This window comes from Muntiacus reevesi, chromosome 6, assembly GCF_963930625.1.
Source record: "Muntiacus reevesi chromosome 6, mMunRee1.1, whole genome shotgun sequence".
Lineage (NCBI taxonomy): Eukaryota > Metazoa > Chordata > Mammalia > Artiodactyla > Cervidae > Muntiacus > Muntiacus reevesi.
This window is the reverse complement of record NC_089254.1, coordinates 112,290,647-112,305,637: the sequence shown is the minus strand read 5'-3', so window position 1 is coordinate 112,305,637 and position 14,991 is coordinate 112,290,647. Positions and strand designations below refer to the sequence as shown.

The 14,991-nt window shown below is 57.4% G+C and overlaps 1 protein-coding gene across 2 annotated transcripts in view; it reads left to right on the top strand.

The window, feature by feature from the left end:
• Positions 1–14,991, top strand: part of PTPRN2 (protein tyrosine phosphatase receptor type N2) — a 601,207-nt gene that overhangs the window by 481,140 nt on the left and 105,076 nt on the right. For both annotated transcript variants that reach the window (XM_065938706.1, XM_065938705.1), the window contains one exon: positions 5,538–5,750. In XM_065938706.1, coding sequence (XP_065794778.1) covers positions 5,538–5,750 — 213 coding nt within the window. The remainder of the gene's footprint in view (positions 1–5,537; positions 5,751–14,991) is intronic.

Here is a 14,991-nt window from a genome sequence, read left to right as displayed (position 1 = left end):
CCGCTCCGAGCGGCGCCGCAGCCGGGCCTGACCCGCGCGATTCCAGGCGAGTCTCCAGGCGGCGGCTTCTCAGACTCCGCGAAGGAGCCGAAGCGGAAAGACCAGCGCTGAGAAGGGCTGGGTCCTTGCCGAGGGAAAGCTCCTTGGAGATCAGGGGCGAGCCAGCGGACCGCCGACCCCGGGGGCGCGCCCGGGTCCAGGCAGGCGGCGGGCAGACGGTGCGCGCCGGCCGCGCGGGCCCCCGGCCGCGCTCCGAGTTGATTGGCGGAGCCGGAGTTCGAGTGCAGCAAACCCGCCGCGGAGTCTGAGCGCTGGCCCGGCCGAGGCGCGCCCGTCCCGCGGCCGAGCGCTGCGGTCCGCCCCCCACCCCCGCCCCGGCCCCACTCCCCCCACCCCAGACAATTTGGTGCTTATGAAGCTCTGCTAAAAATTAGTTCACAGGGGAGTGTTTCTCCCACTTTAAACATAAATGTCGTAAATCTTCCCTGACACCTGAAAACAAAGTGTTTCCCCAAAACTGATCTTCCAGGAGTGCTTAAAGATGCAAATAGACAATTTATCATCTTTTATGTATTTATTTTTATGCCTATTCCTGAAAAACACCTCACAAATAGCCGATTTTAAAACAGCGTATCCCCATTTTATTTTCATTAAAGTTTATATTTAACAATAATTGTTTCTTGGAGATTGTTTTCTTTTGCCCTTATAGGCTTTTTTTTTTTTTTTTTGGCTACTTGAATGGCAGATTTGCAAGTACAATTTCATCTGCACAGACGAACAATAGCCTTCAGCTGCACAAAGGATTTCTCCCACCCTGAATTCAGACCGCAATGCCTCTTGCTCTGATAATAGCTTCTGAAAAGATTTTGTAATGCAGAGAATTAATACATGATTATTTCCGCCTGACTTCTCTCATTTATTAGAATTCTGTGGCGGGGTCCAAATTAAAAATAGTTCAGTTAACAGCTTTTAAAAATACTTTTGAAATATTTTAAGACACCTCCCTCCTATATTTTTAAGTTTGGTCATTTCCATGACCTGAAAAATGTTAAAAATTTTTTGATCAGCTTGAAGGTGATAGTTACTGTATCTTAGCAAATATGTTTTAGTAAACTTAGCATGAAATTCCCAAGTAATTCTAAGATGACTCATCTGGGAAACCAAAGACAGACTTGTTTTAGCAGCTCATTAGTAGTCCCCAAAATTAATTTCTAAATTTTACAGAGAAAAATCTTTACCATTTTAGTAACATAAAAGTACAGAGGAACACAGGATAAGGCTGGGCTTGCAAATCAAATTCTTTAGAAATGATACAAATGAAAACACAGTATTAGAACTTTAGTATCAATGAAGCTGCTACATGCCAGTGCCTTAAGTTTTTGGGTACAAGTGTGTTTTAAAACTGAAGTCAATGACTTAGGTAATGAATTAGTCTAACTGGTTACAGAGCACAGTCTTAGAAAACTAAATTTTTCTACCTGTCAACAAATATTTTTACCATAAAGTTTTATATTTGTGTGCCTGCCTCTATTCCCAACCAAGTTTGGGTATAGAGTGTTCTTTTTTCTCCTCTCTTCTTTTAAGATTACCACATGGACTGCTAAAAAAAAAGTTCTGAAGATATTTTGCCAGAAATGGCTCAGAAGACAACATAAAGGAAGCCCCATGCACCTCCACTTGTAAGCACAGATCAAAATAGTTTAACTGGGTCAGGACCAGGTCTGTGGGTGCTGAGGGCAGTTCCGCTGATTGCCTCTGTGGTCACATGTGTATCTCAAATCACGGCTTCTGAAATATTGTATATTATAAACTCAAGGAGCTGCAGGTGGAGATGGCTGAGTGGGAAAAATATGAACTACTGTACTTCAGTACAGTACTCTCAAGATGCATCTAACCTGATATAAAGTTGACTTAACTCTTCCTGAATATTTTTAAATAGCACACTTTTTCTACTTCTGAAACTCAGTAATGAGTGCTAGTTGTATATGTGTCCCCTACATCCTAGGGAACCCGACACCCCACGCTCCCTGTGTGCCCAGGCTGCTGGGGACTGCTTCCGCCAACCCCCCTCCTTCCTGCTCCAAACTTTCGGGGAGGGAAGAGAGCTGCCACTGTACAGAAGGAGGCGGTCCGCTTTTAAAAGACGCCTGACTGTAAATGTCAAAGTCATAAATATTTAAACATTATTTTCTTTCAATTCCAAGTCAAGACTGACAAGATGCCTCTAATTAGTGGAGGGCTCTCGGCAGGGCTCAGCCCCAGGTTGAGATGGCAGGAAAGCACCTGTAGTCGCAGGCGCTCCGCAGGGGGACCCGGGTCCCCGGTTACTCCCGGAAGGAGGGAGGGTCAGACTCGCCTCTAAGCGAAAGCACACGTGTCCTTCTCTCACCTCTCTTGGTTAGCAGGGCTCCTGAGATTTTTTTTAACTCTACAAAAAGGAAAGGAGATAAAATAATCCTAAATTATTTCAACACAATCACTGTGACAAGGAGTGAGTTTATGCTCTTTAATTTTTTTTTAAATGAATATAAATTTTTGTTTCTTCCAAGATTCCTAAGACCGGACTTGCAGTCTACAGTCCCCGCCTCCGCACCCTCCCGGCGGGACTCTGTAGGCCGTGGAGTCACTGAGGGGCCCTCCAGAAGCGGGACTTGCTAGGTTCCGGCTGAGGTGCCCGGCGCCAGCGGGAGGCAGGCTGCCCAGTAGGCCGCTAAGCTCCTGCGGCCTCACACCACAGTGGTCGGAACCGGGTCTCCCGCCTCTCCGAGCCCCGCATCCCGGCAGCCGCGTCGGATCCTCAGCCTCACCACACCTCTCCCGGTCCGCCCAGCCTGCCGACCCGGCCATCCCTTCCCCGGGGTGGCGGGAGGGGGGCAGCTCCGGCCCGGGGAAGCGGGGAGCCGGGCAGGAACGTAGAAGAGGGGACTCCGTGGGCGTGGGTCCGGTCCTACACCGTTCGGAGGCACCTGGGCCCCCGCGGGGACTGGGCAGCGGGCCCAGGAAGAGGGACCCGCAATCCCGCTCCTGGGCGCTGTTCTTTGACCTCTGAGCCAATTCCAAGCGCGGCGCCAGGGGCAGCAGGCAGTCTCCTTTCCGCTCCCCGGGCCAAGTGCATCGCCGGTCCCGGCGACTGTCGGGTTCTGGGATCAAGGATGCTTAGGCCGCCTGGGCCTCCGGGGGTAGGGGGCGCGCCCCGCCGGGACCGCTCCTGCCGCCCCAGACCTGGGCCAGGGTAACGTGTAGGCCGCCGCCAGCCTCCTCCCGGGGCTCCTGCGCGCTCACGGCCTCCCGCCTGGAACCGAGAGGCCAGCGAGCAGCGTTTGCGCCCCTTACGTCCGGCCGTCAGGCGTGCGCCGCCCCGGAGCAGCCCCGCGCAGGCCTCTGTCCCCAGCGCGCTGCGACCGCCCGTCGCTGTGGGCCACCCGCCGAGGCGCCGCGCGTCCCCTCGGAGCCAGGCTGGTCACTGCGCGCGTGTGCGCGTCCCGTCGCGGGCCGAGAAGCTTCGGGAAGCCCCGGTGCGGGGCGCGGTCACGTGGGCGCGGGGTCTTCCGAGGCCGGGCAGGAGCCCCTAGGCGGGGCGCGGGGGCCGCCGGTCGTCTGTGCCTGGGCGGGGTGCGGGCGCCGTGATGCCGGGAGGGCCGGGGTGGGGGGCAGCGGGACGCCCCCTCCTCCGGCCGCGCCCCCTTCTTTGTTGTTGTCCCGGCTGGTCTGCGAAGACTCGGCGCGGCGCGTCGCCGGGTGTGGAGGACCCGGGCCTATCCGGGAGCAGGGGGACGGCACTTGCGGGGATCGGGGGCAGCGGCGGAGCGGGAACCTGCGCGGCCGAGCCTCGCCGGCCTCTCAGAGGAGCGTCCCAGGCCGGAGAGCGTGGAAAGGGGCGCACCTCCCAGTTAACCGGCCGCGGCCCGACGGGCGCCAACCACGGGCACCGCGCGCGGGCGAGGAACTGGGCTCACGTGGGAGGCGCAGGGGTGTCGGGCGCCCTCCGGGCCAGCCCGGGGGTCCGGCGCCGCGGATGGGCACCCTCACCCCGATCTGTTTCTGGGCGCGGGGCGGGGGGAGAGGGGGAGGCAGCCCACAGCCTCGGGGGTGCCTGTTCTGGAAGCAGCGGGGTGGGCCGGGGGAGGAGCGAGGGGAGGGGCGGGAGAGGCGGGGAGGGTCTCCCGCCCGGCGCTCGGTCCACGCGGAGGGCCCGGCTGGCCCGCCGCCCCGGCGCGGACTCCTCGCGCCGCCGGGCGCCCGGGTCCCTCCCCCGACCCCTCCCTCCGCGCCTCCCCCCGCCGCGTCCTCGCGCCTCCGTTCCTCCCGCCGCGGGCGGACCTGCCGCTCTCCTCGGAGCCGAGCATCCAGGCAAGAAAATCCGGCGTCTTTTCTCATTTCGCCCGCGTTTCCATTAACCCAGTCCTGGCATCAGCTAATCCGCCGCACGGAAGGCAAAGGAGGCTAATTAATGACCAGCTTTTCCAGTCAAGACTGGCGATAATTGCTTTGGTGGCCTTTATGATTACAAGATAAAAACGGCCCGGCCTGACATAAGAGGCCCTGTGTACACGGGGCGCCGGAGGAAGTGAGGAGCTGGAGGCCGAGCGCGGCGCGGAAAATCACTAATAGAAGGGAGATAATGAATAGGCCGGCCAGGCATTCATGGGGAAAAATCCATTTTGTTACCACGCGAAATTAGGTGGTGGAAAGGAGTTTGCTAATTGTGCTCATCCCGTAGCGACCCGCACTGAGGCGGGCGCGTCTCTATTCATTTCCCGGGTAATTGTGGACGGCGTGCTGGCCGGAGCCGGTGCATCGTCCCCCTGGCGTTTTTAATTGTTGCTAATATTCCTTATAATGAAGCTAATGAGGGCGAGCACTGTACAGCTTTGGGCGCTCCGCCCCCCACCACCCACCCCCATCACGCCTGAGACGCTGGTGGACCTGGGCCCTCTTACCTTTCACCGCCGAGAACTGAACTCCTCGACCACGGCGAGACCCTGTCTTGCAGCCGCTTTCAAGGAAAAGCGCCCACGTGCGCGACGTGGGGGTCTGCGCGGGTGCAAGCGCCCCACCCCACCCCTCGGAGGTCTGCACCTGGGGGTGCGCCTGGGAAGGAGAGCAGAAGGGCTTCTGCACTGGCCTCCGCCTGCAGTGGAGCCAGGGGTAGCCGCGTGCCTTCACAGCTCAGCCACTGGTCTGACCTCTGCTGCGGCTTCTACCCGCCCAGCCCCACCGGATACCTCGGCGGTGGCCCTAAATGCCTCTTACCCGTTGAGAAGGGAGAAAGGCTTTGTTTTACTTAAGGCAGTGAGTTAACTGCCAGATACTTTCTGTTGTTGAGTCTGAGCGATGCTGCTGCTGACCTTCCTGTTGAAAACCCTGCTGACCCAGGTGCGCTGTGTCCAGAGAACCCTGGCCGCTGGGCTGGGACTGCACTGCTGGACGCCCTTGGGTCGGTCCGGTGCCAGCCCGGAGCTTTACACTTGAGGGTGTGTGTGGAAAGGACGGTCTTCGGGAGCTGGGTACTCACCTGCCCCCTCTCCTGTTTGCAGAGAAGCAGAGTCAGGCCTCTGCCTCACCAGGCAGCGCGGGAAGACTCCACCAAGTTCGTGGTGCTCACCCTGGTCTCCGTCGTGGCCATCGTGGGGGTCTTGCTGGCGTCCGGCGTCATCTACTGCCTGCGACACAGCTCTCACTACAGGCTGAAGGAGAAGCTCTCGGGACTGGTGGGCGACCCGGGCCCAGACGCCACCAACGCCTACCAGGTAAAGAGACACTCTTCTCGGTGCCGTGTCCGTTCCGCTCACCCTTAGAACAGGCCCTCCCCATGCCCAGCAGTTGTTCGTAGTTTGGGTTCTTCTGTGATGACGATTTGAAACTTCTCATTAGCATTCATGTAAATACCTTGCAACCCTGGTTTTCCTGCTCTAAATTAATCTTACGCTGTTCTGGGATGGTCTCACGTTAGCTGTGAAAGCAGGCTGCTAATTAGAAATGTGGAGAATGTACAATACATGAATTATGTATTATCTGTTATCTTTCTTAGTTTGGCCACTAGTAATAAAAAGAAAAACACCAGAGTTGCAAGATAAATTGGTTGTATAGATGTATGAAGATGTCTCTTAAATCATTGACTTCCTCGGGGTCTCAGATGAAAAGACTCTCTGACCCTGCCTGTTGCCACCTTTGCTGTGACTTGGATGTGACGTGGAATCTCAGGCTGATGGCTGGAAAGCACAGCAAGCCATCTTTAGGAGAGCCATGCGGGGCGGGGTGTACGTGGGGAGGGGTTTACTGAAACAGCCCCAACATACCTGGAAACAAATGGGGGCCAATGGGAGTGAGGGGAGGCAGGTCTAGACCAAATTGGCCAGGAAAAAATTTCACAGAATGTTTGGGGGTTCTGGAGCACACACTCCAGATTTAATAGTGCTCTGTAAGGAAAACACACCTCCAGTTTTAACAGCCGTGCAAGCCCGGAATATATGCCAGTCAGGGTACTTGATTGCTTTTAACAGAAAATATAATGTAACTCTAAGTATTTTTTCCACCTGGGAAAGTAATTTACTCAGTCATCTTCTTTAAAATTCAATCAGTCTATTTTGTAAAAGACTTTCTCCCATTGGATTGGAGCAGAGTCTTTGTTTTCTCAGGTCACATGACTGTGATATGGAATATGTCATGTAAATAATGCATCCTATTTTACAGTCACATCTATAAATATTATCATTCTGTCATCACAGTTGCACTGTTGGAGTCTGCTCAAGCTCTTTCCAGAACCACCCGCCCCCAGGAACTTGTCTGAGAGACACCCTGACCCTATCTCACATAAGGCACTGGGATGAGTTTATAAAATCGCTCTGCTTAAAAGAGACCAGAAGACAGCCTTCTTCCCCATTTCAAAACTCTTGGTGGTGTTGTTGAATGAAGAGAACCTCTGGTTTTCTGGAGGGGGTCAAAAGCCCGGTCGGTGCAGTCTTTTCTTATTAAAGAAGCAGCAACTTCAGATGTGTGGGAGATGGCATTTCAAGAGCAGAGCTAGCTTTGCTTCAAAGCAAAAGAAAAAGCACGTTTGAAGGAGAAGCTTGGGGGAAAATGTCACACCAACTAGTAAGACTTTATCCAGAAATTCTATTGAGCAAGGCCAGTATAGGCAGCCGGGTCTGCTGGGCCAGGCCTGTGCCAGGACATAAATAAATTATCACACCGGTTCTGTTCCGTGTGTGAGAGACGGGAGATCACACGGGCGGAGGGTTTTAGAAAGCATGGCATCCTTTGATACGCTTTGAAATTCGAATATGAAATATTGATAGAATGGAAAGGTTGGGCTTGCATGCAGAAGTGACTCATTCTGACAAAAGTGCAGGTTGCAAATGCATACTTAGGACCGAGTTTGTGATAATTAACAGGAAAAAAAAGCTTCCCAGTGACAGCTCTAATTAATAGTATCTGTAATTAAAATCATGCCCTTCCAGCAGGAAAATTGTTTGAATTTCTTGGAGTGACCTTTATGTGGTTCCTCCTGGGGGCATGGTGGTTAAGTTGATATTGATTTTATAATGAGCTCTGGTTTGTTTAATAAGAATCTGTAATCCAGACAATAAATGAAATGTGTGCTTTTCTTCAATCCAGATTAATAAAAAAAAAAAAAAAAGGAAAGAACACAGAAAAAACTTTAAAAATAGGGTCTAGGAAAATTTGGAAATGAAAGTATTGTGGAGATTTTCTGGTGGGCTTGGTTTTGAGATTGCTACAGAACACCCTTGTGGGAGTTACTTTGATTAAATGTGGAGGTTTGCTCCCTCGAAGTGGCCTGTTCACTGCTCAGAATATGCTGGCACTGGGCTGTCGTCTTGTTTGGGCTTGTTTTTAGCAGAGCACACTCAGCAAGTGGGGTGAGGCTGTCCTGATTCTTAGCTCTGCATTTGCTGAGTCATGTATTAAGGACTGGGGGGGGGGGGGCAGTTATACATGGAGGAGTTTGTATCTGTAAACGGGGCTGGTATTCATCCATTCATGGACCCATACTTCATTAGGGTTTTCTGTAACTGCCATGGAGACCCGTTCGAGTTTAAAAATCCACCTGAAAAAGTTTTTTAAAGTGTTTCTAACCCAATACAGTCATTTTCAGACGGTATCTTGTTGGCTTCCGTGCTTCGTTTTCAAATCACTGGACTTGCGCACTTTGCTAGTTCTACCCTACACTCGAGGTTACGGGTACCGTCCAGGTAACCCTTATCCTGGGGTTACAGAGAAGACGGAATGACTTAATATGGAGCTTTCTTTCATGGGTCATCAGGGAATGTCCCATTCCTTTTATGAAGTTTCTGCAGGAGAAAATGAGCAGTGTGCACGTTCGGGGCGAAGCGGGTGACCTGGGAGTGAGGGAGTGGTAGGCGGCAGTGTGGTCAGTTTTACTGGGCTCAGAGTAGGAGGAGGTCACCCTGCAAAGGAGAGGCTGAGAGTCTCCTGCAGGCCTTGGGGGTGGGGAGTGGAGGCTCTGAGGAGGGCCCGGGGCACCTGGGCGTCTGCCTCCTTCCCGGGCAGAGAGGCCACGCGGCAAGGGCGCCGCGGTCAGACCCTTCTCGCGGGACGGCCCTCGTGTGGCTGACCCTTCATGAAGCCCTGCTCTTCGTCTGCTAAAGTCTGTCCCTGGGCCTCCCTGGTGCTCTATGCCAGGCCCCGCCTGCTCGTAATCCATGCTTTGGGGTTCGGGATTCCGGGTTCCAGAATGTCCCTGAGTTCTGAGTGGGTTTTTTTTTTAAAACTTGCTTCCAAACAGCGAGTAATTTGCATTATTAGCTTCCAGTGCAAGTACGTTTAAACATTTGTTTCTCTTGTCTCTTAAAATAGAACTATTTTATAGGCAAGAGTCAGCATTTTAAAGACTCTTACGTATGTGTCAGAGTGTGGTATTTTCTTTTGCTTTTCCTATTGAAAAACTCACGTCTTTCTCGATAGACTCACATTCTAACACGTAACAAGATATCAATTTCACCAGGTAATCTGTTGAAGTTTAATTTGCTTGGACTTGAAAGAATTGGGTGTATTAACTTTTAAAAGAACTGAAATCCATCTTTAAAGGTCATGTTTTAATGGGATTCTGCAATTAAACTTTCTCCATTGTTTTCGTAAATGTTATTTTTGTCCTCTAAGTAGATAAGCATAAGATACTTGGATTAAATCTGTATTTTTGATCTAAAAGGCCAATTTCTTTGCTTTTATTCCTATTTTCCCCCGATTGGCACATCACATGACACGCACATTGTATGCATACGCGAGCGTGTATTTGCACGCACGTGCTCACTGAGGGCAACCCCCGGGTGTGGGACGAAGTCACAGCCCATCAATGAGTTTTGTCACGTCGGTGTCCTACTTCCGTGGAAGGGGATTGGGCAAGACTGGGCAGAAACAAGCGGCTGGATGATCAGAGCTCTCCCCGCCCCCCCGCCCTGAGTCTCTTTGAACGCTGCTCTGCGTCTTCCAGGCTTTGATCATCTCAGAGCAGCGGCCGCTCCCCTTCCCCTTGCGAGGCGCAGCTCTGCAGACTCTCCGGCGAGGAGGCCTCCTCTGATGGTCTGTCTCCCAGTGCCCACGGGCCCCAGGGTGTTTGGGGCCTTGGAGCCAGACTCAGAGGAGAGGCGGGGTCGGGCTGGGGGTAACAGCGGCTCCAGGAGCCCAGAGGCCCCCTGACCTCCGCCCTGGAATGAGGAGAGCCTGGCTCAGGGAGAGGGAGGCCCCAGCTGGCTCTTCTCCTGACCTTTGACTCAGGGGCCTTCTCCCCGATGGGTCTCCCCTTCTCACTTGCTATAGCTCTCAAAACAGAAACCGTCCCCCCTCGAGGTGGAAAACAGTGAATTCCTGGGGTTTACCTGATCCAGCTTCTAAACTAGCCCTTCCCACTTCAGTCCACTGCGTATCTTTTAGCAGCTTGGCGTGGCTTTATGTTTAAATTCTCAGGTTGAAATAACTCTGTGTGCAAATTCCAATAAGCAAAATCTATTCTGCTTTAAAACTGGAAGGGTGCCCTGAAATACTATTAAAAGAACATTTCTTTCTGTGATGACCTAGTCAGGCCTGAGGACTGGAGTCTTTCAGGCTTTGCCTCTGCAGAAGTGGCCGTCAGTACCAACCACCGCAGGCAGAATTCTGTCAAAACTTCCCAAATTCTGGTCATATGGCAAGGGCGTGGGTTGTCAGGCAGCAACCAGGATGCTGAGGGCAAGGCCGGTGACCCCCAGGCAGGCCTGGGCCCCGCTATGAGTCAGCGCAGCTTCCCTGCCTGCAGCCTTGTGAGAACCCCAGGAAAACGTGCTCACTTTTTGCGAGAGCAAAGGGGCCCGTTTCCAGGACCTGGTTTTTGCCTGTGTTTTTGGTGTCAGGGGATCCGGCTCAGGGCTGACCAGCTCTGACCTGCATGCTCCGTCAGACCTTCCTGATACCTCTCCACTACGGGTCTGAACGTGTCTCTGGAAGACCTGAGTTGGTAGCGTATTTTTCTCATAAATCTTAAATTTTCAAACGTGCCATTTCCAAAAGCAGCGACTGCACGCGCATTCCCTGGTTCCTGTGTAACGCATTCCCTCGGAAATAGCCCCTGAGATTTGGAAATGTCTTCTTGGGGAGGCTGGAGTCTGGAAAGATGGCCAAAGAGACAGCTACGCATGCCTGGAAAGCGTGCTGCCGTCCCGATATAGCAGCCGCTGCCCTGATCAGACAGTGACCGTTAGACCAGACGTATTAAACAGCGAAGAGCCGTCAGTGAGGCATCTGGGAAGTGGCCGATCGGGCCGTCTAATACGAAGGATGCTGGGGCCTGGCCGCTGTGGCTCCCCCGGGATCCCGTGTTACAACTGTGGTCAGTTCTCTTGGCGGTGTGTCTGTGGACCTGGGGTTTACCCCAGGCGGCCCGGGGCATGGGAGCGGAAGGGGACTCACTGTACCTCCTCTGGGTCAGGCTGCTTTCCCGGGTCTCGGGTTGTCCCGTGAGAGGGAGGTCCAGGCGGCACGGTTTGGGGCAGGCGGAGAGGGAAAGTGCGTCACTTTAATTGACTCTGATTCTGGCGGGGGTGTTCGCGACCGCCTGCCCCTCTGTTAGCAAGGGTGCTCACTTCCACCTCCCAGAGGCCCGAGCAGTGCCCCCATCGGAGCTCAGGGCCTGGAAGACCCTCCGAGAGCCCCACCCTCTGCCCCCAGCCTCTGGCTCCCGTGAGCGGTGCCCGTAGACACGCTGGGAAAGCGTGCTCTGGCCCTGGTCCATGCCGCGAGGCCACTCCAGGCGGCAGAGCCCAGCGTATGCATGCAGGAAGCAGGCATGGGGTGGGCGTGACTGGTCCCGGACCCCAGGTGGCGGGCAGCAGAGCTGAACTGGCCACAGGGGGCAGGCAGGCGGCAGGGACGCGCGCTGGACAGGGCTCCCACCCCCAGGCCTGACGGCCCCTGCGCCGCCTTCCTCCGCGAGGTGGGGACGCCCGGGGGACACCGGGGAGGTGGGCGTCGCGTTCCTCACCCACAGCATGCAAAGGGGCGCGCGTCGAGCTGGCCCCTGGGCTCTGGAAGGTCCAGGAAGGTCACAGAGGTGCCCGGGCACCTTGCCTCTGTGTTCTGTCCAGGGAGCAGCTGTGTGTGCTGACCGCAGTGTGTGTGTGGTGACCGCGGCGTGTGTGTGTGTGCTGACCGCGGCGTGTGTGTGTGTGCTGACCGCGGCGTGTGTGTGTGTGCTGACCGCGGCGTGTGTGTGCTGACCGCGGCGTGTGTGTGTGCTGACCCCGGCGTGTGTGTGTGCTGACCGCGGCGTGTGTGTGCTGACCGCGGCGTGTGTGTGTGTGCCGACCGCGGCGTGTGTGTGTGTGCTGACCGCGGCGTGTGTGTGTGTGCTGACCGCGGCGTGTGTGTGCTGACCGCGGCGTGTGTGTGTGTGCCGACCGCGGCGTGTGTGTGTGTGCTGACCGCGGCGTGTGTGTGTGTGCTGACCGCGGCGTGTGTGTGCTGACCGCGGCGTGTGTGTGTGCTGACCCCGGCGTGTGTGTGTGTGCTGACCGCGGCGTGTGTGTGCTGACCGCGGCGTGTGTGTGTGTGCTGACCGCGGCGTGTGTGTGTGTGCTGACCGCGGCGTGTGTGTGCCGACCGCGGTGTGTGTGTGTGTGCCGACCGCGGCGTGTGTGTGTGTGCCGACCGCGGCGTGTGTGTGTGTGCTGACCGCGGCGTGTGTGTGTGTGCTGACCGCGCGTGTGTGTGTGCCGACCGCGGCGTGTGTGTGTGTGTGCTGACCGCGGCGTGTGTGTGTGTGCTGACCGCGGCGTGTGTGTGCTGACCGCGGCGTGTGTGTGTGTGCTGACCGCGGCGTGTGTGTGCTGACTGCGGCGTGTGTGTGTGTGTGCTGACCGCGGCGTGTGTGTGTGCCGACCGCGGCGTGTGTGTGTGTGTGCTGACCGCGGCGTGTGTGTGTGTGCTGACCGCGGCGTGTGTGTGCTGACTGCGGCGTGTGTGTGTGTGTGCTGACCGCGGCGTGTGTGTGTGCCGACCGCGGCGTGTGTGTGTGTGTGCTGACCGCGGCGTGTGTGTGTGTGCTGACCGCGGCGTGTGTGTGCTGACCGCGGCGTGTGTGTGTGTGCTGACCGCGGCGTGTGTGTGTGCTGACCACGCGTGTGTGTGTGCCGACCGCGTGTGTGTGTGTGTGCTGACCGCGGCGTGTGTGTGTGTGCTGACCGCGGCGTGTGTGTGCTGACCGCGGCGTGTGTGTGTGTGCCGACCGCGCGTGTGTGTGTGCCGACCACGCGTGTGTGTGTGCCGACCGCGTGTGTGTGTGTGTGCCGACCGCGCGTGTGTGTGTGTGCCGACCGCGGCGTGTGTGTGTGCCGACCGCGGCGTGTGTGTGTGTGCCGACCGCGCGTGTGTGTGTGCCGACCGTGGCGTGTGTGTGTGCCGACCACGCGTGTGTGTGTGCCGACCGCGTGTGTGTGTGTGCCGACCGCGCGTGTGTGTGTGCCGACCGCGGCGTGTGTGTGTGTGCCGACCGCGGCGTGTGTGTGTGCCGACCGCGGCGTGTGTGTGTGTGCCGACCGCGGCGTGTGTGTGTGCCGACCGCGGCGTGTGTGTGTGCCGACCGCGGCGTGTGTGTGTGCCGACCGCGTGTGTGTGTGTGCCGACCGCGTGTGTGTGTGTGTGCCGACCGCGGCGTGTGTGTGTGTGCCGACCGCGGCGTGTGTGTGCCGACCGCGGCGTGTGTGTGTGCCGACCGCGGCGTGTGTGTGTGCCGACCGTGGCGTGTGTGTGTGCTGACCGCGGCGTGTGTGTGCTGACCGTGGCGTGTGTGTGTGTGCTGACCGCGGCGTGTGTGTGCTGACCGCGGCGTGTGTGTGCCGACCGCGGCGTGTGTGTGTGTGCCGACCGCGGCGTGTGTGTGTGCCGACCGCGGCGTGTGTGTGTGTGCCGACCGCGGCGTGTGTGTGTGCCGACCGCGGCGTGTGTGTGTGCCGACCGCGTGTGTGTGTGTGCCGACCGCGGCGTGTGTGTGTGTGCCGACCGCGGCGTGTGTGTGTGCCGACCGCGGCGTGTGTGTGTGCCGACCGCGGCGTGTGTGTGTGCCGACCGCGGCGTGTGTGTGTGCGGACCGCGGCGTGTGTGTGTGTGCCGACCGCGGCGTGTGTGTGTGCCGACCGCGCGTGTGTGTGTGCCGACCGCGGCGTGTGTGTGTGCCGACCGCGTGTGTGTGTGTGCCGACCGCGCGCGTGTGTGTGTGCCGACCGCGCGCGTGTGTGTGTGCCGACCGCGGCGTGTGTGTGTGCCGACCGCGCGTGTGTGTGTGCCGACCGCGCGCGTGTGTGTGTGCCGACCGCGCGCGTGTGTGTGTGCCGACCGCGCGCGTGTGTGTGTGCTGACCGTGGCGTGTGTGTGCTGACCGCGGCGTGTGTTGACCGCTCGTGTGTGTGTGCCGACCGCGGCGTGTGTGTGTGCCGACCGCGGCGTGTGTGTGTGCCGACCGCGCGTGTGTGTGTGCCGACCGCGGCGTGTGTGTGTGCCGACCGCGTGTGTGTGTGTGCCGACCGCGCGCGTGTGTGTGTGCCGACCGCGCGCGTGTGTGTGTGCCGACCGCGCGTGTGTGTGTGTGTGCTGACCGCGGCGTGTGTGTGCTGACCGCGGCGTGTGTGTGTGTGCTGACCGCGCGTGTGTGTGTGCCGACCGCGCGTGTGTGTGTGCTGACCGTGGCGTGTGTGTGCTGACTGCGGCGTGTACGTGTGCTGACTGCGGCGTGTGTGTGTGCCGACCGCGGCGTGTGTGTGTGCCGACCGCGCGTGTGTGCGGACCGTGGTGCTTGGCTGCTGTTGGGTGTCGGTTCCTCTGGAGGCGCAGCTCGAGCCCCCCCCAGCCCAGGTGAACGTTTCTGACTTCTCACCCTGCGAGGGCTGTTCTCTCTCCTTTAGACCCTGATCCAGAGATGCCGGCACATTTCCTGGACCACAGCCTAGCACATACGGTCTGCATGGATAGCAGTGTGCTTCTGGGAGAAGCCAGAGAGAAACCCGAGGCCTGAGTGTCCTGGGGAGTCCAGGACGCTGTGGGGAGGGCGCTGAGTGGGGCGAGCTGTGGGGACAGCGGTCGCGGCGTCCGTGGGGCGCTGCTCCCCGTCTGTCCAGGGCGAGAAGTCAGCGCAGCCGTCCTCCACCATCTGGAGGGAGGTGGACTTGTGTGCGTGGGTCAGGGGCACCCGCAGTCGAGTGGGTCTGCTCCCCGGCCCTGCTGGAGGGACCCCCTGCCCGGCCGCGGGTACCCCTCAGCAGGCGGCAGAGCCCATGTGCGGCCCGGTGTCCCGGGAGACCCCCGTGGGCTTCTCAGGCGATGCCGAGCTCTCCTGAAAGGTGGGCGCTGGGAGGAGAAACCTGCGAGAGTGCAGGGAAGTGTGAAAATGGATTCAACGGGGATTTAGACCCACACGGCAGGAGGGCGGGAGGGAATGCCAAAAGGCAGGTAATTAGAGTCCGAGGGTCCTCGTGAGTGAGCAAGGCG